Below are 23,178 nucleotides of genomic sequence, written 5' to 3' on the forward strand. Positions count from 1 at the left end.
TATGTGGATCCTCTCGCATTTTGCCGTGCTTTTGATGGCATTGTGTTGTTTCCAAGCGCCGCTTCCCAGCCCCTGCCCATCCCTTGAGTCTTGTCTATCTGGGAATGGGGACGCGGCCACGTGGCGAGTGGGATTCATGGAGTTTTTGTCTCTTCCCAACATTTGTCKCATGCAGAGCCATCCAGGTGCTCCGACGCCAGCAATGCTAATTATTTCCCTTAGAGTCCAGCTCCGTGTGCGCGGGAAAAGCAAAGCAGCCTGAGGACGCTGAKGAAGCCGGATGAAACACAGGATTTCTTGGATAAATGCTCCCTTTTCCCCATTTTTTTGCAGTCAGGTGCATGGTCTCCTTTTCCTGACCCGAGATCGGTGGCAGAAACTCAGCCGTGCATGTTCATACCGTGCCTGAGCGCAGCTGGCATCACTGCAATTCACCTTAAAGAATGTGTATATATATATATATATGTAATTGTATTTCTATACGTCTGTGCATGCAGATTTTTGTGCACACGTGTGCGTGTAAGGAAGTAGTTTGGCCTTAGGGACATCCAGGATTTAACCTTGCATAAGCGCTAGCCCGATGAAATGAGTCCGTGTTGAAGAACTGCTCTAGCTCGGACTTTCTGTGCTTTAGGTCGTTCAAGTGGGATCTGTAGCGTTATTTTAGGGTATATCTTGTACATGTTTCCGCCTTTTTTTTTTTTTGCATTTTGGTGGTACTTTTTTAAGAAAATATATCTCCCTTCGCAATCAGGTTTGCTGTGGCCTCATAATGTCTCTTTCAGACCCGTTGCCGTTTACTGCGCATCRGTGTCAGAGCAAAATCCTCCTTTTGGAGTGCGATGGCCCTAAAATTACTGGGATTGATGCTTTGGTTTACACCGGGTGCGAGGGCCCTGCCTTAGACGTGGCCGTGCCATGTTGCCCGTCTTGTGCCTGTTACTGCATGAACTTGGCTCAAAATCCACAGGATTTTCCCTTGCTGCCGATAATTCCCCAAAGCACCGGGCACGGAAGAGCTCGTTAACACCGTCCCTCCTTCGCCGCCCCATCGCGTTCGTCACAGTGTGAACCCCCCGGAATAAGTGGGGTGTTTTGTGCCCTGCCGCGGGGTCACTGCATTCAGCTGCATCTTTAGCCAAACGGGGCGAGCTGGGCATGCAGGAGAGCCCGCAGGCAGAGCAGCCCGTGCGTGCACCACCACAGCTATTGCACTATTATCTATTCAGATGTAATGATTTTAGTTCTCTGTGGGTTTCGGCGTGGTTCCTGTGCTGCACTCAGTGGGGCTGGCGGATCTGGAGGCGCTGCGCAGAGCGGGGCCGCGCGGAGCCCGCAGCCGGCAGCGGCGACGCTCCTCGTGCGCTGCCCAGCTCCACGGAAATAAGGAAGTGCACGGAGAGGAGATCAGGGAAGGAACTGCCTCGTGGTGCCAGTGCATGGGGTGAACATGAACGGGCAGCTACAACGCTCAGCCCCTTCTGCGGCGCCTCCAGCTCTTTCCCAAAATCTGCTCCGAGCTTCGCTTTTCCCATGGTGGTGCCCGAGAAGTGAATCCTGCCCCGCTTTGTCCCTTCAAAGAGGGCAGTCGGGCTCCCTTCCGTGTGCGCTTGGGACACAGGGTGTTGGACAGAACGGGGGAAAGTAGTGGGGGAAAATGCTAGAAATGCAATAATAAAACAAGAACTATGTCTAAGGCAAATTGCAGACCTGAGCAGAAGCACATTCTGGGTTGTTCGAACTGCACTCCCTGATGCAATTCCTTCCTCTTTTTATTTTTTCCTTTTCCTTTTTTCATGCTGACCAAGAACTAAACCCCAACTGCTGGGCCGTGGGGGCCTGGATTGGGATATTCGGATTTTGAGCTCATCTCTAAAAAAAAACAYGGCCATCACGATGCAAACCCCGAATCTGCCCCATTTCCAGCRGCCGCTGCACCACGCGGTGCGGCCGGGGCGAGATGCCCTATCTCCGTGGGCAGGGGCGAGCCAGCGCCTTGCATTCATGCTCGGCGCGTTGCTTAAATTTTCTACTTAATTTGATTAATTTTTCAAAGTGCACCATGGAGAGGCGAGCGGCTTCCTCCCCGACTGATTGGCAACCCCGCGCCGCTCCGCTTTTCTTTCCACAGCCGAACAAAAAAGGCTCGGGGGGCGTTCGCGGGGCCACCCCGTTGGTCTGGGGGGCTGACGGGGGGTTTTCCCGGGGTATTTGCGGATTGCAGTCCTGCCTTTGTGTGCGCTCCGAGCAGCGCCCGTATCCGTGTGTGTGCATTTGCACGCCCAGAGCACCGCTGCACGCAGCCCCTGCGAGGCTTTTTCTGCCCATCACCTTAAGCACAAGCGCACACTCATGGGGCWGCAGTTGGGTCAGCTCCTTCCACAGCGCTTTGCTATCGCTGCAGCATCAGAAATGCAGGGTTGCATTTCGGGACAAATGGCACATTTTAACCCTGCAGCTCTGCATAGGGAGAAGAATCAGGTGTCTGACACAATTTCCTGTTTGTCTGTGTTGGAGCTTCTTCTTTCCTTTTTTTTTTTTTCCCCTTTTTTCCCCCTTTTTTTTTCATTTTTTTTTCCTGATTTTCACCCTTTTTTTCCCCCCATTTGCCGCAAATATTGCTAGCGGGCTCCTGTAGGTTTTGCAAACGCGGTCGGTGGCACCGCGCGCAGCAAAAGCCTCGCACGATTAATGCTACCCTTATGCCTCCTTTGAGCAGTTCTAGCCATGGGGCTTGGCACTGCCACCGTTGTCTGGGTGCCAAAAAATATCCGCAGCGGCTGCCGCATTCTAGTACTGGAGGGCTGGCTCGAAAACGCCGCAGTGAGCGCCGCCCGGCTCGCCGCCGCTCGCGCCGGCTCCTGCGCCCCGCGCAGCGCCCGCTCGCCACCACATCTATTATCTGAGACCAACGTGCCCGGGAGTGCTGAGCGGAGGGGCCGCATCGGCGCTGATTTGAAGCGCGCAGTTTGTGCCAAGGGTGGTTTTTTGGCTTTTTTCGTGGAAGGGGCATCGCTGGGAAGCAGCAGCACGGCAGTGGGGTGCTTGCAGTGTGAGCGTGTGGAGCTTTTCCCGACTTTTCCAGGGTTTCTTTCGCTCCCGTTCCCCGCAGCACCGCACGGGGATGGTCCCCGCCACGAGCACGCCGGAGCTCGGGATGCCACYGCGGGCGGCGGGAAAGCGGCCACCTCCGAGGCGATCCGTGCACGGAGCATCGCCCTGAGAACCAGATAAATACGGGAATAAATACAGAAATAAGCCCTGGCGACAACAACAACAACAAGAGAAAAGGCCGAGCGGGTGCCCGCGGCCGCGCGCAGGCTTCGGCAGCGCCCTGGCCCCGTGCCCACTGATGTCATGGAAACACTCGGCTGGCTGCGAGTGATTCACGTCTGCGCCCGCGCCGCCCGCCCTGGCAGCGCTCCGCGCCGCTCCTCGCAGCGCCCTCGCTGCCTTCACCCACCCAAAGGAAGAGGGGTCCGGGCGGAGGCTCCCCGGCGCATGGGCATGGATGCGGTGGGATGCGGGGGAACGTGTAGTGCCGGTGCAGGCGGAGCAGGACGCGGGCCCGCGCGCTTCCGCGGAGTTTTTGTTTGGAAGGGGATGGTGTTTGGGAGCCCGGCCGGCGTGCCCCGCGTGCGGAGCGCGTGCGCCCGYGGAGGTGGCAGCGCTGGGAGGTGGTGGCCCTGCCACGCATGGAGCGCTCCGGACCCGGCTGGGGCTTCCATGCGCTCCACACCTTGCAGCAACCGGAGCTTCCGGAGCAATCCGGCTGCGGCACCAGCTGCACGCTCCCTCCCCGGCCCTCGTACAAGGGGCACTGCCCTGTGCTCCCCTTCAGGCTGCTCTTTCCAGTGGGAAAAGACTTTTTTCCCTTTTTTGTGTGTGTGTGGCATGGCTGAAACCACCCAGGCTGCTGCGCCCGTGTTCTAAAGCCTTCATGAGGGGAAAAATGGAGAACAAGGAGTAGAGGCCGGGTGCTGCACTGCACCCGTGGTGCTGCACAGTGCACACGTGCTGATGCGTGCACAGCCTTGCACACATGGTGCTGCACGCATAGCAGTGCACACACGGTACCATGTGCATAGCAGTGCACACATGGTGCTGCATGCACAGCAGTGCACACATGGTGCTGCACAGTAGTGCACAGCTGGCAATGCACACATGCTGATGCATGCACAGCACTGCACACATGGTGCTGCATGCACAGCAGCACACAGGGTGCATTCACAGCAGTGCACAGCTGGCAATGCACACACGTTGGTGCATGCACAGCAGTGCACCCGCGGTGCTGCATGCAAAGCAGCACGCACGTTGGTGCATGCACAGCAGCGCGTGCACAATGCTGCATGCACAGCAGGCAATGCACACACGTTGGTGCATGCACAGCCGTGCACCCACGGTGCTGCATGCACAGCAGTGCGTGCACGATGCTGCACCACGCAGCGTGCACAAGTGCCAGACCCTCGCTGGAGCCCACGCCTGGTGCGCAGCCAGCAGGGCCGACCTGGCACGTGCAGCACGTGGCGAGCAGCCCATGTTGAACACTGGCAGAAGACATACGCACCTCTTCTAACATCGCTTTTGATTAATCAATTTGTTTTTTTATTAACAGGTAAAACAGAAAGGGGCTCGTACTCGTCATATGCAAGGGACTCGAATCTACAGGGTTGCCACCAGGTAAGCACCCCGCGCGCTCCGGCCTTGCTGGTGCGGTCTGCGGCACGCGGGGGCCTCGAGTGCGTCCGTCCCCCGCCAGCTCCACGGCGCTCGCTTGGCACCGCTTGCACCGTGGCATATTCCAGGAATGGGGAAAGCTGTTTGGAAACGTGTCACTTGAGCCCTGCCCGCGCGGCGCGCGCTGACCGCTGCCCTGCGAGCGCACGGAGCGTGCGCCGTAAATCCGTGCCATAAATCCCAGTTTTCAGAAAATCTGCACGATGTTGTGTGAAAACAAGGTTGTATTGAGGGATAAAAATGTCTGTGGAAATATGATTTGTTGTCCCTTTTTGTTTCGGAATTGTTTTTGGCTGGAAGTCAAGGCCAGCAGGCTAACAGCAAAGCCGTCTCAAGGGAAGCATGCGTGAGCTAGGAAAATAAGAGTAGTTTAATTAAATAATAAAATGCCAGTGTAATACAAAGGTATAGCATGTGTGCGCGGGCGCCTCSGTGCACTTTGCATTTGCATACTTTTAACTCTCCAGAGAAAGTCTGAGTCTAAAAATACTATCAATAGCCAAAAGTCCACGCTTTGTTTCAAGACAATTGATTTCCTTAAAAGACACTTCTCGTTTGAATTTTAGTAGCAATATTAATCACGTGTTTAAATTCTTTTGGGATTGTGGGTTTTTTTCCTTTTTTTGTTCTTTTTTGAAGAGTGCTGGGCATGCTTTTATAACTGCAATAGCTTCTTACTTTGGAAAACTCGGGGTGCTGCTTGAGGTGACCTGGCGCTGATTTGGGGCCAAATGCTGCAGATTTAATCCCGTGCAGAGGTTCCCACTGGCGTGGCAGCATTGGCGTTGCTGCTTTGGGTTCAGCTGGTGTTTTTGGCTTTTTCAGCTTTCCTTTCCCTCTTGCTGCCGTGAGTGGCCGTGCGTTACCGAGCACAAGGTTGTCAGGGATGTCTGCTGGCCCCGGGCTGGATTTTCTTTCATTTGGGGCTGAAAAATAAATGCAGGAACTAAAGGCAGGAGCACAAGTGTAAGCCCAAGGAGACCCTTTCCCAGAAATGCACCTCATTTTTTAGTCTCCTTGGCCAAAAGATGACCCTGCATTTCACCCAGGTTCCCTGCAGCAGCAAGTGACCTAGAATCAGGCTTAAAGAAGTGTCCAAAATCCAAATATTCTCCTTATTGAACTGTTGCTGGCCACAGGATTCCTCTTATGGTCCAGCAGACAGAGAAGGTCAAATTATCACTGCRCCAATGGGCTTCTTCTCGCAAGGCCGTGCTCGCCACGAGCCTCCTCTTCCCAAGCTCATGGTGCCCATGGGATGGGTGTTCCGGGATCCTGGAAGGGATCCACCGTCTAGTGCAGGCAAGTGGCCCAAAACTGGAATCTCAGGAGTAGAGTTGATGTGTTGCTCTTCCCGATGGTCCTTTTGGGCACTTTGAAGGGTGAATCCTGGAGTTTCCACAAAGGTCAGCTCTCCATACAAGCGGTTTCTTTGGGTCTCCGTGTCCATGGTGTGGAACCCACAGAGGCTGGATGGGGAAGTTGCATGGGATCACGCTGGTCTGCTCCCTCTGCAACTGCTTGCTGTTCTTCTCTGTGGTTTCCTTGGGAAAATTTGAGGAATATCAGGAAAAAGTCAATGAAAAGCACAAATAATGAATAGTTCCATCCATGGAGCGGGGTCTTTCCCCCTGCCGCACACGTACCAGTTCTTGAAGCCTGCTGGAAATGGGGACGAACTGGGTGGCTCGGGCAGGAGGGAGGAGAGGGACTCGTAAAATAGGAGTCACTTGAATTCCTGCAAGGATGGAGAGGAATAACATGGAGCACTGAGGCTGGACCCTCTGCGCCCGCTCCCCAGCCCGCAGAGCTGTCAGGATCCCCCAGATAATTAACAAGTGCAAACCTCCGGGCTGAAGATAAAATGCAGGGACCAGTCTGTATGCGAGGTTTCTGGGGTGGGTTTTCATAGGTTTTAGGAAAGATGAGCTAATCCGGGTGGGAGATGCAGCAGAAAAGCAAGTGGCAAAGCCAGACTGTGTCCCTAGGAAAGAGGCTGAGCTGGGGATAYGGGGACACGGGGACACGGGGCGGGTGATCCCGCGGGATGCGAGCGCATCCTCCGCGCTGCAGGACGAGCGCGTGCCCACGGCYCTGCTCGCCTGCCCACAGGGCAGGTAGAGACGAGGGGCTGGGCTGATTCCCCCCAGTTTATGGAACACTGATACTGCTGCATGCACGAGGATCCGGGCACACGGATGCCGCGTGGGATGGTGACGGGCTCGTCGGCGAGCGGGCGACAGGAGCAGCGCGGAGCCATCCYGGGCACCGAGCGGGAGTTAACGCAGCAAGCGGCGGATAGAGCGAGCTGAAAACGAGCCTGGTGGCCAGAGAACGCTCCTGCATTCCCAAGGCAACCCAAAATTAGATGGTTCCTGTAAAATTTGGCCTGAGCTTTTCTGGCAAGTGCAGAGTAACCGATACTTTGTTTTCAAGGTGTTTTAACCTAAAATAAAATCTCCAAGTCTGGGGGCGATTTGTTTTCGCTGGTAACGCTTTTGGAAAGGGAGCCTAAATATTGTCTTTGGACGTCCTGATCTACTCGGTGCTCAGGAAAGGCTCCCCAAAGCCAGCTGTGCTCTTGTCCATCGGATCTGGCTCCCAGTATTTGGGGGCCACTGCAGCATCCTGGGCTCCTGCATGAGGTCCCTTCTCCTGCATGACCTTGGATCCTCTCCCCTCTTGGGGCAGCCTGAAGGATGGATCCCCAGGGAGGCCGGGAATCCTTGGAATCAGCCCCTTTGCCATCTCTTTCCCATCCCCATGAGCTGCAGCGGGATTCCCTGAACCTTCCCCACAAGGGAACAGGAAGACAGCCTTGGGTTTTCACTTGRGAGTGTTGGAGGCTCATTGTACATAATGGAGGGGGTATGTGACAAACCTTCAGTATAGAAATAACAGAAATATGACCAGAAAGCTTTAAAATGAGCATAATGGAAATGAAAGGCCGTGCAGCCTCGGTGTCAAGTGCAAGGAAATTCCTGCAGCCCAGCGAGTGTGCAATCCGTGCGCTCGTGCCGCGGGGCACGGACACAAATAGCTGCTCCCATTCTCCTTTCCCTTCCGGACGTCCTGGGACTTCCTTTTTCTGCTGCAAATTATTGAGCTGTTGCAACATCGCTGTTTATATGAAGAGCAGCCCAGCGAAGGCAGAAGGGAAATAAAAAAGCAGGCGGGATTATCTTTGTGCCTGATGCAGCCTTTTAAAAGGTCCTTCCTCGGTGCTTCCTTCAGCAGAAGGCTGAGACCAATGCATAAYTCAATGCATACACTAATGCATCTACTGTGGTATACTAAACCAGGCTTTGTTTTTAAGCCCCGGGCGGGTAACTATGTCAAAGATACCCGCATTGCAGACACCTCCCGGGCAGCTGCACGGATGCAYGCAGGTGCTTTTGGTTCCCCATAACCCCATCAGGAGCTCTTTCCCAATAGCTTATAGTGCACTTCAGGGTTTTTTGTTGTTTTATTCTATTTCTTTCCAAGGGCCTGAGCACTTTTTTGTAGTAAATGAGAAAGGCACTAGCACCCCGGTTCCAGCACCGGAGCGCGCCTGCGCTCGGAGGCGCCCGTTCACACGCGGCCCGTGAGCAGCAGCGCGAGGATCCTCTCCCTTTTATTGGCATTGTATACASCAAGTTATTAAATTCCCTCTCCGCGATACACCTGCAGTAAAATAACCGAACATTGCTGCACTTAAGGAACATGTGTGTGTGCTGCAATGTCCCGCCCCTCCCGTGCCAACAGCTGCGTGCGGATCTCCAGCTCCGCGCGCCAATTCCCCGGAGCCCGCCGCTAATAATCGAGACACATCTGCCATCGCCGTGTTATAGGCATGTGTAGGTTTATTGAAAACTATACCTGTGTGTAAAAAAAAAAAAAAAAAATTAAATAACTCCTGCCGCGATTAAATTGGCAGGCTCCCTTTTCTGAAGATCATATTGCAGACCTCTAGGGACGCGGCGGGCTCGTTTTATTCTCCTCGTGCAAATCACTTAGTGGCTTTTTGCTTAGTCGAATAACTAGGTTTCCTCGCATTTTTGATGGCCAGACCCTTTCGCCTGCAATAATCTCTTCTTTATTCTCTYTCCCTGGAAAAACACACAGAAAGAGTAGCAAGGTGATAAAAGGTGCCTGGTGTCCCAAGGTGCTGGAAGGTAGCTCACGCAGGGAGGGATTCAGGCGATGCTGCTCCGTTCTCTGGCGCTTCGCTGCGCCTCGCTCGGGCTGCAGCGCCTGGGTTAGTGGCTTGTAAGGGTCTGAACGCGCTCGCCTCTGCTCGGGGCAATGCGGATGTGGCCAAAATGCRGTGCCAAACCCAAACTCAGGCTCTGCAGAGCCTTTGGCTAAGCTAAACTCAAAGAGAGAGAGAGCTAGCACCTCACTACCTGAGTCCAGGCTTGCTGCGCCTTTGGGTTGAGAAAGTGAAGTTTGGGTTGAGAAAGTGAAGTTTCGGTGCGGTCTCTCCAGCTGCGTGTCCCTGCCCCAAGGATAACCGAGCAAAACTGGGGCTGCTGGGCTGTCAACGGCCACATCCAGTGGCACCTGGGAGCACACGCAGTGATGAGGGATCCCGCGGCGGAGCCGGCATCGCTGCTCGCTCCGGCAGCGACAGAAACTTCCATGTTAATCAAATACATCAGTAGAAYGGCCCAAAGCCCGGCTGCCTGCTTGAGCAAGGACCCTCGCGCGTCCAGGAGGACACGGCTCCATTGTCCGGATCCTCGCTGGAGCAGACGCAGAGCGTCTCCAAGGACGGAGGTGCCACCAGCTCTCTGGGCAGCCTGCTCCCATGTCCAACCAGCCTCGTGGTGAGCAAGAGCATCCCTGTGYCCAGGCGGGATGTCCATGCCCCTTGTCCCAGGGATGGATCAGTTATTATCACGTTTTTGGTTCTTGAGTCCTAGAATGTTAAAGCTCCAGCTTCACTGGTGGGGATTTTATGGGATGGTTGAGCAAGGAGCAAGGAGTTTCTCCTGCCCTGATGTGACCATGGCCACTGTGTGACTGCTGTTCTCAGTGACACTTAGCCAGGATAGTGGCTGATCTCTTCCTGCCATCCACAGCATTGCTGTCCTGCTTTGCAAGCTTCTTTGTGTTGTTTCTTGCTGCAGTTGAAATGATCAGCAAGTTATCCAAGGATCTCCAAGTCTCAAAATCCAGCACGTCCCCTTAGCTCTCACTTTGCATGGGCTGATAATTGTGATTTTACATCCCTCAAACCCCTAATTAAACACATCAGCACATACTTGCACTGCAAAATCAGTGTGTCCACTGGCGAACGCCAGGAACGATGCTGGTGTTACCGGGTGCCCTTTGGGAAGGTGCCCATGAGCACAAGCYCCTCACCCATGTTTTTTTAGGATACTTTTAGGATACTTTAGGATACTTTAGGCCACTACAGCCTTCTTTTATTGTAGAAAAAGCCACGTGCTGTGTTGTGCTTGGAGGARCGAGGTGGGCACGTGGTGGCCGCTCGGCGCATCCCAGTGTCCCTGTCCCTAAAACGAGCTCTGCAGCACTGGCGTTTGGCAATAACCAATACCAATAGTGCCGGAGCCGGGCATTCCTTGCACATCCGAGCTGTACCTGTCCTGGCTAGCAACACCACAGAAATTAATGTTTTCACTTCATTTAGAAGTTAGTGTTTATAGCTCTCTCTCTTTTTTTTTTTAAACTATTTTCTGTCTTTAAAAATGGGTCTCGCTTGGCTGTCAACATTTTTTTTTTTAATAGCGAGGAAAAGATAGGCTGTAGGACGGTGCAGGTGCAATTAGGCATATTTTTGGCATCCTGGTCTTTTCAAATTGTCTGGGAAAATATGCACGTGAAGTCTCGTAAAAAAACCCGCACCRCCGCGACACAAAACACTTGGGTTTTGCTCTGTCTTTTCTTTCCTACCACTGTAATACATAGGCCACCTTTACAAGACCAATGTGGGATAACAAGATACTGTGTCCAAAAATAAACACCTAGGAGGAAAAATTTTTGGAAAAAGGGATTTTTTTTTTAAAGCAGTGCAAAAAATAAAAAAAGGAATTAACGATGGAGCCTGTTATAGCCATCTATAAGGAAATAAGGAAGCAGCTGCCTTGTGGCATCTCGCTGCCATGTCCTCCCATGGCACGGGCAGGCCTTGGTCATGGAAGAACCATGGAGTGCTCGTTTTCCATGAGTCTTTGCTATCACCTTTTCAAGCATATATATATAAAATATGCRTATTTTCAAGCATATATACATACATATACACATATATGTATTTTCATGGGCCAAATCCAGAGCAGAATGGTGATTATTAGAGGTTTTTATCCGGGAGAAGGGACATTCCTCCGTCCCATGCCACGGAGGCTGAAGAGCAGATGATGCCCTGTGCYGTCCTGGGGGCCGATCCCAGGACCCGCGCACCCCGTGGGAATCGTGCAGCGGGAGCAGTGGGAATTGCGCGTGGGGATGGAGCATCGTGCCGGCTTCTCCCCCCGCTTCCGGGGCCGCGCCTGCGTCAGCAGGAAAAAATGGAACTTTGGGTTTTTTTTTTTTGCTGAATTTGCCCATTTTGCCGCTGGCACAGGGCACCTCTGATTTTTTTTTGTCCTGTCTTAAAGCCCAAGGTGACTCCAGCTCCACAGATGTGACTCAGAACGAGTGTGGCCGGGCGTCCTGCTCGGCCTCGGGTGACGCTGCTTTTGAGCTGAAAAGCGAGCATTTTAGCTGTACGGGGGGGAAAAAATTGCAAGTAGCAGAGGAGATTTGGAGTAGAGGAAAACAGAAAGATGCTGCGTTTCACGTCTTGCGTCAGCATCATTAGGGTGCTTTATGTGCACTTGAATAACGTAGTTCTGCAAAAAAATAAATGTGCCTTGATGGCTTTGCAAACAGGAGCCTCCTGTAAGGCAAAATACAGCCTCTTCCTGAGCTCCTGAAGTCTGAGTCTTTAATAGCTGATGGATATCGTTTTTCCCTCCACAATCTCGCTCCTGCATGGAGAAGGGGGAGGCAGTGGTTGCCTCTCACGCTGAGGAATAAGTAATTAGTGMAGAAGAGCATCCTCTGCAGCACCTTGGGTGCTTAGCACGGGGCTGGCTGTCTCGGGGGGCAGGAAGCTGCTCTGGTCCCTGCTGTTTGCAGGCAACTTTGCTGTGATTGCAGATTTTGCTTTGAGCAGAACTGCGGTGCCGGCCGAGCCTACGCCAGCCTCTGCTCTCCCGTCCGAGGGAAAGCAGGAATTGCAGCGGGAAACCCGGGAACGGGACCTTGCCGAGCTGGGGCTCCCCTTAGGGCGGGCAGGAATGTGTTGGGCAGGAATGTTCAGGCAGGGGGTGCACAGTGAGCGGCAAAGCGGGGACAAGTGGGTGCCAAGAGGTGTTTGTGCAGAGCGCAGCGCCGGGTGCCCTCGCGGCTCCCGCTCCCGCCGGAGCAGCGGCCRTGCCTGCCAGATGGCCGCGGGTTTGCCGGGAAGAGCGGGAGCGCAGCTGCTCCGCGCTCCGGAGCGGGAGCTGGGGCGGCGGAGCACGCTCTGCGTGCGCCCTGCCACCCCAGTGCTGGAGAAACGAGGTGCAAATGGGGGTTTTTKGGKTTTTTTTTTGTTTTGTTTTTTAAATGAAAAGGAAAATTGCATTTTCCCTGTAAATGGAAACCGTATGGCAAAGGCACAGGGACGTTGGGATGTCCCCGGCGTGGCCCATGCAGCAGGTTTTGCCCAGGTGTGCACACAGCCCGGCCTGTGGCTTGCACATTAAACACGAGCCTCTATTTAATGCCGCTCCGTGCTACCCTTTGCAGCAGTGGAATTGTTGTATTTGCACCTGAGCTGCAGTGCAGGGGTGTTTCCGACCCCGAGCGATCGAGCACAAACTCGTAAATTGAGCAAATTGTGTATTTTATAAAACGTGCACATTAGTGGAGGAGGAAGTTCCTTCTTTCTGCTGAATTTTTTATGCCTTACASCAGTTCAGCCGAGTCACTTTTTATCCATTGTTTCCCAAATATTACCGATTAAAATATTCTCTTGATGCTAAGGGCTAAAGCCTCAGGTGAACGTCAGATATTTTTGCAGTTGGTGGTGAAATYACCCACCCTCAATGTGAGAGATGGGGCTCACCTACACAGCTAAGGAGCCGATCCTTAGTTGTCAGCGATCAGCAGTACAGGAGCTTCCCGCATCACCCCTAAGGGCTCGGAAGAAGCAAACGCACCCCAAGGGTCGGTGCGGGAGGAATTAGGTTAGAAGTTGCAGGTTGTTTTTCTCTCCTCCTGCTCACCTGGAATGGGTCCGGATGATCCTGCTCTGCGGGAGTCCCCTGCATCCCACGGAGCATCCCCGGCGCCGGGATGCGGCYGCATCCGGGAACGCTCCGAAACAGCCACGAGCTTGCGGAGGTCCCGGGGTTGCGCTGATATTATTATAATCGATATATTCAATGCTCAGAAAGCACAGCTGGGAGAAAYGCCTTCAGGAAGGTTTAAACTCCAAGAGCAATTTGAAATTATGCAGGGGAGAAAGGATGAAAATAAAGAGCTGGAAAGYTCAGACTCATTGCATTAATGCACGGGGATTGGTTGAACGTGGAAAAATATTTGGAAATGCCCGCAAGCGATTTTTAATGGAAAAGGGCAAACTCTGGAAGAAAAGTGCTGGCCGCTGTGCACGGGCGTCCGAGGACGGYGCCCAGGAGGGAGGAGCGATGAGACAAAAGGTTGTTTGGTGGCAAGCAGAGAAAACGGAATCAACTGAGGAAAATTTCTTCCAGTGCCCTGAGTGTTCCTGAAAAATTAAACCGGAAAGTGGGAATTCCTCTGCAAAACCGTGAGGATTTGGGTTGGTGGGGTACAAAGCACCCGAGGACCTTTGCTCGGCCCCGGCCCCGCGAGGAAACGTCTCCGCGTTCGCCATCCGCGGGCTGCGCTTTGCACTTGGCAGGAGAGGAAAAGCCGGGACGTAAATGACACACAGAAGATTTCACGGAGCGATGCCAAATTTCCACTAGCCAAAGAAAGGAGTATTTGTAGGAATTGGACAGATTATGAACAGATGCCCTGATAGTCACATGATAAGTGGAAATTTAGTTTCATAATTTGATTAAAAGCAGAGGATTGAAATCACAGAAGGAAATAACCAAGAAATGATTCAGATGTGGATGTGGCYTTACTTAGTTAACTTGACTCAACTGAAAATTCATAAACTGAGGGCAGAGCTGATAAAAGGAGCGAAAATCTAGATGTTGAGATGTAATATTGTATTTTGTGATTTTACTAAAGGAGAAGAAAACTGGACAATTTCCTCTAGAAATTTTTTGATATGTTTCTCCCACAAAATTGGGAAAAAAATAATTGCCTCCTATGCACGCATTTCGTTATGCCTTAGGAGCAATTTCAACAAATTCAAGTTGCTTTGTTGGCAAATTTGAAATTGCAAAAAGTCAGGAGGAGATGGTTGAARAGCAGGGGTGCAAGCAAGGGAAGGACAGGCTTGGATTAGCACGGAGCAGCCGGGATGCCGGGGCCTGAGAGTTTATTTAGAGAGCTGCAAACTATTGCCCTGGATAATATATGCACATGGAAGTTTCTGGTGTTGACGATGATCGCATTGCACCATTTGTGCTCTTTTTTTCCCGAAGAAAACAGTAATTGGATTACACAAAAGCTCCACAAAGTGCAAGTAACCGGCGGAATGAGGAGCGCGGGGGCCGTGCGCAGGCAGCGCCGTGCCRGGGAGCGCCGCGAATTTTAATTCAGAAAATGTTGTGACATTGCAAAGGAAACCAGGGCTCCTGCCTTCAAGGGAAGCGTGCGAGCTCTCATCATGCATAGGAAATATACTGCAAGGCAGACTTGCTTTTTTCAGGATCTATTTTGGCAAGGGAGATGATCAGTATATATAAAGTGTGCACGTGTGCACGTGCTCGTGTGAGTGTGAAGGGCTGCAGTGCATCTGAGTGTGTGAGCAGGCAAGTACGCGGGGGCACGAGCCGCATGCCTGAGCACAGGGAGGCCCGTGGACACCTGAGTAGGTGGATGTCCATGCACGCAAGTAGGTAAAAGCACATATATATAAGTAGATAAAAATGCAGATACACGAGCACATGGATGCGGACGTATATGAGAGGATGGATATCGAGTATATGGATGCACACATAGATGAGTACATGGATGCACATATGCACAAGCAGATGGATGCACACGTGTGACTAGATGGTTGCACATACACATGAGTGTATGCAYGCATGCATGAGTATATGAATATGAACATATATGAGAGGTTGGAATGTATATGGGAGGATGGTTGCACACATACATGCGTAGATGGATGTCCATGTACACAAATAGATGGATACGCACTTACATGAGCACAGGGATGCACACATATATGGGAGAAWGGTTGCACACACCCATGAGTGCATGGATGCACACAAGTAGGTAGATGCACATATACCCCAGTAGGCAGATGTATACATAGATCAGTAAATGGATACCCATATGCACAAGTAGWTAGGTGCACACGTGTGRCTAGATGGTTGCACATACACACGAGTAGATGGATGCCCATGTATGCACACAAATATGAGAGGATAGGGGCATATGTAGACAAATGTATGGGTGCACATATTGTGCAAAGCCGCAAAGCCGCCGTTTAAGGCAAAACGGCAAGAAGAGGTCAAAAAAAAACAACAAAAAAAAGCAAATTAAAAAAAAAAAAGAAAGCAAACCCCTTTGTCAGCAACAACAAAAAAAGGCCTTCTCTGAGAGATTTTTCCCTCCTCTGTGCTTGCAGAGGCTTTGGGACTGCAGCTTTCAAGGTCATTTACCTTTAGTCAAAATTAACGTTGCATTAGGAGAAAAAGGCAGCATTCTGTAATGCTCTAATCTCACCTCTTTTTCTGATAGAAGATAAATACCATAATATATTTAAATCTATTTTCTACTTCTTAGGTCTCAAACAGAAATTTGAGTGAAGCAGTAGCTTGCATTCCTGTGATTTTCATTCAAGAAGCAGAACTCGAGGTTCGCAATGGAAACTACCTTTGCTTTTTCCAGCAAGGATAGTTCAATATCCACATGGGTGTCATTTACTATTAGGAAATGCCTTTTTTTTTTTTTTCCTCTTTTTCGTTGCTCCCTCCGCACCAAGCTTTAATTCTGTGCTCAGTTACCCAAGTTAGGGAGGCAGAACTCGGTAGCCGGTGACTTATTTTGCCCGTTACTGGGAACGCTGCCGGGGCTGTGCCAGCCTGGCATTGCACACGGATGTTGCTATATTGCATTTATTCCCTTGTGCATCCTTCCTGGCTCCAAGGCTGAGCCCCGCGGGCTGCCCGGGGCTTTGTGTGCTTTGTGCGCGCCGAGCTGGGCAGCACAGCGGCTGCCACCCTATGGAAAACATATCCTCGCCCTAAAGCCCTGCCCAAAGCCTAGCGSGGAGCTTGGGCCGTGTGCTCACGTGGAGCTGGGATGCCGTTTCCTGATGGTCAGTGGGAAGGTGGCGGTGCCCGTCGGAGCGCGTGGCACCGCGCTTGGCAGCCGCCCGCTCGCTCTTTGTGCGGGGCCGCGCGCCGCTCCCGGGCACTGGCTGCCCATTGTTCTCCCCAGCAGCATCTCCCAACAACGACGCACGTACACATGTCATTTATATATATGTAGATCATATATTTCTATATTTTTTATATCTTTATAAATATAATCTATTTATTTATGGCYGGCGTGTTCCGCAAGCTCCCCGGGAATGCCCCAAACCTCCTCGATCTGCTGCCTTGCACAAACGCCTCTCTATCTGCAATCACACAAAGGAGGGATTTTTCCTGTTTTTTTTTTTTTTGTTGTTGATTTTCTTTTTTTGTTTTGGTTTGCTTATTTTCCAAGAGGGACCAAAGGAATTAGTCCGTGCCAGTTACGACGACGAAAGTTTTTGCGATAACGCAGAAATAAAGCGGCCTCAGCCGTGGGCAACCAGCCCGCTGTCCGCCTGGGCGGAATTGCTGGGTAGAAAATTCCATCGGGTAGAAAATCCCGGGTGCAAAGAGCCCCCAGGTGCCTGGGCGGGCCGTGTCCCGTGCAGAGCGTCGCCTGCACCGCTCGGCCCTTGCAAAGCGCAACTGGTGGCACGGGCAGCCCCGGGTGGCGGGATGGGCTGCACGAGCTGCTCCCGCCGCGGCCCCGGCGAGCGCAGCGGCGCGAGCCTGGGCTGCTTGCTCCCGCAGAAACCTCTGCCTCTCTTTATAGAGGAAAATGTTTGGATGAGAAAACAAAAACAACATAGGGTATGTGTATGTTTTATGCTCCTAAAGTGAATCTTGTTTAAGCTAAAATAGTTTGCAAACGCTGTCTTATATGCATTTTTTTTTTTCTTAAATCAAATTAAATCTAGTAGCATGGATATAGGAATTTATACAGCTGATGGCTGTAAGTCTTTCAGACTACCCGACATATGGATAAACCAGGCACAGATTTAGCAGGTCTGTCTTTATGTTAAGATGTATACGTGATAAAAATATATGACTGAATAGAGTTTTTGTGGTTAGCACTGTTTCATTCTGAAACGCTCAGAGACATTCAATAAAATTACGTTTATTTTCAGAGGATATTCGCGATGAATGATAACCGTTTTTTTTTTCCCTCCCTCCCAAAGAGTTTTTTGCATATATTTCTTTGCCATTATGCAATAGGCTTGCAACCATTTTTGCCGGTGCAGGTGCTGTTTATTAAAAGCCGCGTAGTCATCGCAGGTGTATATTAGGCACGAGCTCAACGTAAAGACATCAGCAGCGAGCGCCCGGCGCTTTTGCATTTTGGACGTCCTTGCAATTCCTGCAAAGCCGCACGTCGGGAAAGGGTTTCCCCGGAGCGGCGCCGGCCGCTGCTCGGAGCCTCCGTTTTCCTTTTGCTCCTTCGGGGGGGAGAAAGACAAGAGAAGCAATATAGTTTTCTAGAATCAAAAGTTATCTGCGAATGTTTCTGGGAGCAGAGGAAAGGAGTAAGGATGTTTTAATTTCTGATTTTCCAGCTCATGGCTCATATTTGACCAACTGCTTTCAGGAGAAGACATGCCACTTTGTTGAGCTATTTAGGAATCAAAAAGACTGTCTTAATTTAAAACAAGGAGCCTTTGTCTTAGTTGGTGACTGCCTTGTGAAATTTTTCAGTTCTCAGCGGGTTAACCAGGGAACAGGGGCAGAGTCATAATTGGCCTATTTAGAGTATTTTGCATGTGAATAGTGTGTTAGTGAAGCATTACTAAGTCTGTTGTGAGTGACATGGTGATTAGAATTTAGATTAGGGAAAACACATTCTGTACTTTATCAAGTACAGTAATTAGTTCAGTCAGTAAAAGTTGATTACAAGTAACGATAAAGTTGGATTTTTGGGGCTTAATTTTAAAATTTCTTTATTAAATGGTAAATTTGTTCTTAATATAAATGGTGGCATCTACACCTGTTTTATTGCGTATCAGAATAATTAAAAGAACAATGTGCTCAGTGCAGAGTATAATCAGTGGGTTTATATATTGTGGGTAAGTTTCGGTGCAGTTTATAGCAAATAGAGCATTACTGAGGAAATGGATGGCCGGGCTCAGGCTCTCCAAGATCCCTGGCTTGGGGTCAGCTAATGCTCCCGGCTGGAGTGCGGACACCGCGGTCCCGGGAAATTCCGCAGTTCCGAGGAGGCAGCTTGTTAGCTGCTGGTAGGGGCAGAACGTGGACAGAGAGTCCACGGCGGCGGCTCTACAATAGCCTCGATTCTTTGGGGGCTTCCAAGGCTTTCATTTTTTCCCCACTAACTTTGCAAAAAAAAAAAAACAAAAACCACCCCAACAGCAGCGCCCAGTTTCATTGTGAGGCCCTAATTGCGCGCCGGGTTTTCGCCCRCTGGAACGTGAGGCGTTTAAGTGGCGGGCAGGACGGTCCCCTCGCGCGGGGCCGCACAATGCGCGCGGCCGGCGGCGCTCTCGGCAGCGGCCCCGTTCGCACGCTCCTTGCGCCTGCCAGACGGGACGCGTGCAGGGGCTCGCTGGCAGCGAGCGCGCGGGGTCCCCTCGGATGCAATCCGGCGCTCCCCAAGTTGGCAGAGCGCGGCCGGGGCCGCGGCGCGCCGGCGGGTGCCGGGGGGTGCCGGGGGGCAGCGCGGGCGCCGCCGCAGCTCCGCGTTGTGCTCTCGCAGCAGGGCCTCCTGGGCGCCGACATGGAGCTGGGCGCTGCCGGCGCGCTCTCGCCCTCCAAGCCCGCCTCCCAGTACTACCAGTACGGCAGCAATAACCCCCGCCGGCGGCCCCTGCACGGCAGCGCCATGGGTGAGTGTCGCGCGCGGGGCCCTCGCGGACAAGCCCCCAAAAACGCCCCCAACACCCCCCTCTTTGCAGTTATTTTATTCAATTTTATTGATTTTCTCATCATTCCCCCCAAAGCAAAGGCATGCAGAGGGAAGACGCGGGTGCGCAGGGGCGCGTTGCGGGCGGCCGAGGGTGCCCGGGCAGGGCTGGGCGCGCGGGCACCATCCCGTCCCGCCAGCAGCTCACTCCTCTGCCCTGTCTTCTCTCTGTGTTTTCCCCCCTTTCTCCTTGCAGAAGTACAAACAAAGAAAGTCCGCAAAGTTCCTCCGGGTTTGCCGTCCTCCGTAAGTAGCGCCCGCGCGCCCGGCGCCGACGGGGATGCGTCCGGGCGGGATTCGCGCGGGACGCGGGGCCGGCACCGCCAGCCGCGTGTGCGCGGGGCCGGCTGTCAACCAGTGGCATCCAGCTGTGCCCACGGGCACGACGGGCGATTCCAGGGAATTCCACGAAGGGATGATAGCGCTGGTAATTACCGCGGCCTTGCCCGGATGGGCCGCGCGATATCGCCGCGTCTTTGTGCGCAGCCACGTGGATGCCGTCCAGAGAAGTGGGATTTCTTTTCTTTTCTTTTTTTCTCCCCACGTTAGCCTGCAATCTGGGCACTGCGCRGGCCGAACTTGGCGCTGCCGTTTGGTTCGGCAAAGCCCTTTGTTTTGTGGTGCAAACGGGTTTTCTGTCGTTTTTCCTCTTTTTTTTTCAGTAATTGTGTAAAATCTTTGTGTGGTGCAAACAGTTATTCTGCTATTTTTCCTCTTTTATGGTAGTTGTACAAAATCTTTGTGTTTTTTTTTTTCTGGAAAAGCTTCATCATGGTATATTGCATCTTCTAAGAGAAGGCTGTTTAAAATTCCTTAAAATGCATTAAAAAGCCAAATAGTTTTCGAAAGAAATAATACGGCATTTTAGTAAAAAATCCTGTAATTATTAATATGACTGCAGTTGCATTTCATTTTATTTTATTCTAACTTTGCTTCCACTGTTACTTTAAAAATGCACTACATATATTTTAATATTATTATCTGCGAGCAGAAAGCAAAACACTCCAGAAGGGGCAACTTTCTTTTCATACCTGGCAACTCTATGTGTTTTATCTATAAATCTGGTTATTAGGCGGAGCTGAGTGCTAATCAATCTTGTGGAATACATGAACAAAATTGACATGTTAATCTCAGAGGGGTTTTCTGTTTTTCCCATAAATCCAAGTAAATTTGCAGTTTGCAAACTCGCATACTTTTAGAGCTTCACTTGTGCTGGTAAATGTGCTAAACGCTAGTTTCACTCCTAATCTTTTGTAAATAATAAGATGATAATCTGAAAGTGAAAAACGCCTAGGAAGAGCGAGATTTAATTGAGCAGATTACCCTAATATCCGCGGCATTAGAGAAATGCAAGCGCAAATCTTTCTGCAAGGTCTTGCAAGGTGGAAATGCCCAAACGGAAGTTGCTGGTAAAGCAAGAACACTAGGATTTTTAATTAAAAAGAAGTTCCCACCTGCGCACGTTAAATTTCTTCCAGGGTGTGTTTTTGGTTGGGGCTTTTATTGGGCTGCTTTGCAGCGACAGCTAATATCCCCCCGCGGGTTTTTATGAGCGCCGTCATGCTTGAAGTTAGAGGTGGGTTTAATTTAGGTGAAACTTTAGCTTTTAAGGGTTTTTACGACGCCTGCACGTGCTCTGTCCCCCGCAGCCCCGTGCGTTTGGCCGCAAGCCGTGCGGAGCAGAGATGATATCGGGGCAGCTCCGGACCCGCCAAGCCAGAGCTGCCCGAAGCATCTGGGTCCCCTGCATTTAGGCCTGCCCAGGAAACCACTTGCTGACGGGTTCAAATATTTCCCCGTGGACGGTTTCAAATATTTCCCCAGAAATATTTGCTCGGGGTGGTTTTGCGTCCGCGGTGCGAAAGATGCTTTCGGCAGCAACAGCAACGTGGTACCCGCTGGGATAGGGTGAGAGCCTCGGCCTGGGAAGCATCAGCCTCCTGCACTTCCAAACGGCTGCACGAGTTTGTCCTTTTTGTGGGTTTTCTTCCCTTTTTTTTTTTTGTTTTTTTTTTAAACGGCCATCTTTTGCTTCAATAGAATAAAACACAATTTATGTTTCTCCTAGATTAGCCTCAAATGGGCACTTCCTCTGATTTTTTTTTTTTTTTTTTTTCCAAATTCGATTGCTATGCAGAACTCAAATGCTTAGGCAGCTCCGTGCCCTAATTTGGGAGTATTTTTAATTTTTCTCAAAGTTTTCCCAAAGTTGAGGATACCCTTTAAACGCTTGGTATAATTTTAACGAGCTGCGYGATTTGTAAGAAAGGAAAATATAAAAAGCCTCTTCCCTGAATATTTTACTCACCCTCAGTTCTCYYTTCCAAGGAGGAGTAAATTGGCACCCAAGGCCAGCAATGTGCCCACGAGAACGGCATGGGTCTGCGGGACGTGTAGCTGTTTTTACGGGTGCATATGGACGTGCACCTGGGCCTTGTTGTCTCCATGTACCTACCTTTTATTTAAACCCTGCCTTTTATTTAAAATCAAGCTGCTTTCGAGTGAGCACCTCAATGCTCTCATATCAAAAATGTCTCAAATGTGGAAATATATCCGGGAATAAGTCRTATTATCTTTAGGTGGTAGACTATGTTGCCTTGATCTAGCAGGATTTATTATGCTGAACAAAGTATATACATATACATTTATGAACTGACTAACTCGATTACAACGTACTTAGCTGATAGGGTGGAAATATTGCTATATTTCCCTTAAAATATGTATATTAACTTGTTCTCAATGTGATTTATGCGGTGGATATGGAGATTAATGCTGCCGTTTTGTGGAAGCAGTTATTGTTGATTAATTCCTAAGTAGCCTTATAAAAATTTCCATGATAAACGGTAACAAATACCTCGTATCAGCCCCCCTTTATTGTAAGGGCTGGCTCCGAGTTTTGAAAACGGCAAATTGAAGGGTGGGAATGATGGGGGTTTAGGAAGAGCCCTCGGGGCAGAGGCCGAGCGGGGCCGGGGCTGCGGACGCGGGCACTGCGGGACGCCCTTGGAAGGGTYGATCCCATGAGGAGCTCGCTTCCTGGCTTCCTTCCCTGGCTTCTGAGRATAGGGGCCAGGGGACGCTTACAGATTCACAGAATATTTAAGGTTGGAAGGGACCTCTASAGATCATCTAGTCCAACCCTCCTGCTCCAGCAGGSACACCYAGAGCATGTGGCACAGGGYGGCATCCAGGCRGGTTTTGAAGACCTCCAGAGWAGGAGACTCCACAACCTCCCTGGGCAGCCTGTTCCACKGCTCTGTCACCCTCACAGTGAAGAAGYTSCTCCTCACCTGGAGATGACTCCAGATGACTTAGCTGGGGTCCGTGAGGGTACCGGGGCGTCCAGCGGGTCCATCAGGGAGCAGCGAGTGTGACGGGCCCCAGCGTGGGGCTGTGGTGGAAGGAGAGGCTGTGGGGAYTGCAGGGGACTCCCAGGAGCACAAGTCGTGATGCCCCCTTTGAAGCTCATAGTGGTCCAGGCAGGCCTGTCCTGCTGGGGATGGAGGCAGCTCTGGTTCCACAATGCCCGGGGSGTGTTCTCCATCTTGGGGAGCTCCTGGCCGTGGCCAGGCCTTCCTGGTGGGTTGCTCTGCTCCTGTGTCTGCTCCATGACCGATGCTCTTCCTGTGGGCATGGTGAGCAGCTCTGAGCAGGGCTGTGACCTGGAGCCAAACTGGAACAACACCCTCATCTTCTGGTCTCTTCATTGCGGGGCTCTCTGCTCCATAGGATGGCAGCTGTTCGGTCCCTGTCGGTGCCAGCCTTGGGTGCCGGCCGGAATCCCATGTCCTGCCCATCCCTGGGTCACCTCCTGTGTGGAAGGAGAGCCCAGGGAGCGCCAGGGTGGGGAGGTGACCTCATGCGTGCAAGGAGGCGTCAAATGTCCCCTCAGGTGTGTGATAAGAGCAGCAAGGAGCTGAGGGATGAGCTGATTTTGGTGCAGGATGAGTGGACGGCTCTCCCGAGCCCGGGTTTCCTGGTGGGAGCGTCTCCCAGCTCCCCTTCCTCTTCAGCCAAGGTGTCCCCATGCAGATGCACGGTCCTTGCTCCCGCGTGCCCTTCGCCCTGCTCGCCTTGTGCCATCGG

The 23,178-nt window shown here is 51.6% G+C and overlaps 1 protein-coding gene across 6 annotated transcripts in view; it reads left to right on the forward strand.

The window, feature by feature from the left end:
• TCF4 (transcription factor 4) overlaps positions 1 to 23,178 on the forward strand; it is a 147,323-nt gene that overhangs the window by 66,237 nt on the left and 57,908 nt on the right. For all 6 annotated transcript variants that reach the window (XM_026039196.1, XM_026039208.1, XM_026039201.1 and 3 more), the window contains 3 exons: positions 4,616 to 4,680; positions 18,886 to 19,015; positions 19,289 to 19,338. In XM_026039196.1, coding sequence (XP_025894981.1) covers positions 4,616 to 4,680; positions 18,886 to 19,015; positions 19,289 to 19,338 — 245 coding nt within the window. The remainder of the gene's footprint in view (positions 1 to 4,615; positions 4,681 to 18,885; positions 19,016 to 19,288; positions 19,339 to 23,178) is intronic.

Source organism: Nothoprocta perdicaria, unplaced genomic scaffold, assembly GCF_003342845.1.
Source record: "Nothoprocta perdicaria isolate Ctin4 unplaced genomic scaffold, notPer1 scaffold_10, whole genome shotgun sequence".
Classification (NCBI taxonomy): domain Eukaryota; kingdom Metazoa; phylum Chordata; class Aves; order Tinamiformes; family Tinamidae; genus Nothoprocta; species Nothoprocta perdicaria.